Source organism: Echinops telfairi, unplaced genomic scaffold, assembly GCF_000313985.2.
Source record: "Echinops telfairi isolate 266 unplaced genomic scaffold, ASM31398v2 ScPeMD7_7422;HRSCAF=8460, whole genome shotgun sequence".
Classification (NCBI taxonomy): domain Eukaryota; kingdom Metazoa; phylum Chordata; class Mammalia; order Afrosoricida; family Tenrecidae; genus Echinops; species Echinops telfairi.
The window spans coordinates 2,008,139-2,009,327 of NW_022111322.1; the positions used below are offsets into that span (position 1 = coordinate 2,008,139).

Sequence of the window (1,189 nt, forward strand, 5' to 3'; positions counted from 1 at the left end):
CACACACACACACACACACACACACACACACACACACACACGTAAATGAAACAAAACAAAAACCAAACTCACAGCCATCCAGTCAATTCCCACTCAGGGCGGCCCTGTGGGCCAGGGTAGAACTGCTACTGTGGGTTTCTGAGACTGTAACTCTTTACTGGAATAGAAAGCCTTGTCTTTCTCCTGATGAGTGGCTAGAGGTTTTGAATTGCTGACCTTGAAATTAGCAGCCCAACATGTAACCACTATGTTACCAGGACTCCTTATGCTCAGACTTCAATTCTGCAGAAAGAAATCTGATCGATGCTGGGGTATCACATTCCCATGCTGTGGCAGTTACATAATCTCCTGTCAACTTGAATGATGGGGTGGCATCTAGGCTCTCATTTAGGTCACAGCCGATGAGGCCTCTGTGTGGGCATAGCCTTCTCCTAAGGATTTTCAGAACTCCTGTCTTCTTCCCCCAAGGCGGGATGCACTCTCTCTCTGCCTTCCCTTTCCTCCTGTGGAGACACTTAGAGAGCTGGAGGAGACACGGGGACCGCACAAGCATTGTGATGCTTCCACTGCCACTGGATCCACAAGACCTCCTACCCACTGGCCTGGGATCTTCCTGCATTCGGCATCATTTCATGTGTTGTGTGAGTCTGAGGAGGAATTTATAGATTGGTATCAGACATATGGGCTAATATGAAGCTCATGGACGTGATCTGGACTGGGCTGGGATGTTTTCTCAATGTATAATTGCTCTTTTTATATAAAGCTTTTTCTTATGAGTGTCTTTCATATGAGTGTCTATGAATTTGTTCCTCTAGTCCACCCGGACTAACACATGCCCGAATGACAAGACTCACCGGAAAGCCCCCGTGTAGCCGTAGTACATCTCCTTGCTGTTGGCAGCACACTGGTTTGGTTGTGGACCAGCACACAGAGCACAGAGCTTGGAATCGGTTTTAGACCCAGGAGCACAGCTTTGACTGAAAAATTCATCTGTGCAGAAAGGCAACCAGAAATTAGCTCTTCCTTCCTGAGCCAATACAAGCAACCTTCACGGAACATGTAACCTGGCTCAGGGGCCAGGAGAGGAAGAACGACCTCATTCTGTGATCTGCTGTAACTCTGTAAATCAGTTCAGGACTTGCCAGGCTCTGGGCATTAAAAGGAAACTTAATTGAGCCTGTGGGAAGGC

The 1,189-nt window shown here is 47.8% G+C and overlaps 1 protein-coding gene across 1 annotated transcript in view; it reads right to left on the bottom strand.

Moving 5' to 3' along the window:
- The window catches only part of LOC101641900 (serotransferrin), a 29,416-nt gene that overhangs the window by 8,567 nt on the left and 19,660 nt on the right, over positions 1 to 1,189 (bottom strand). The window contains exon 13 of the mRNA XM_045297816.1: positions 855 to 990. Coding sequence (XP_045153751.1) covers positions 855 to 990 — 136 coding nt within the window. The remainder of the gene's footprint in view (positions 1 to 854; positions 991 to 1,189) is intronic.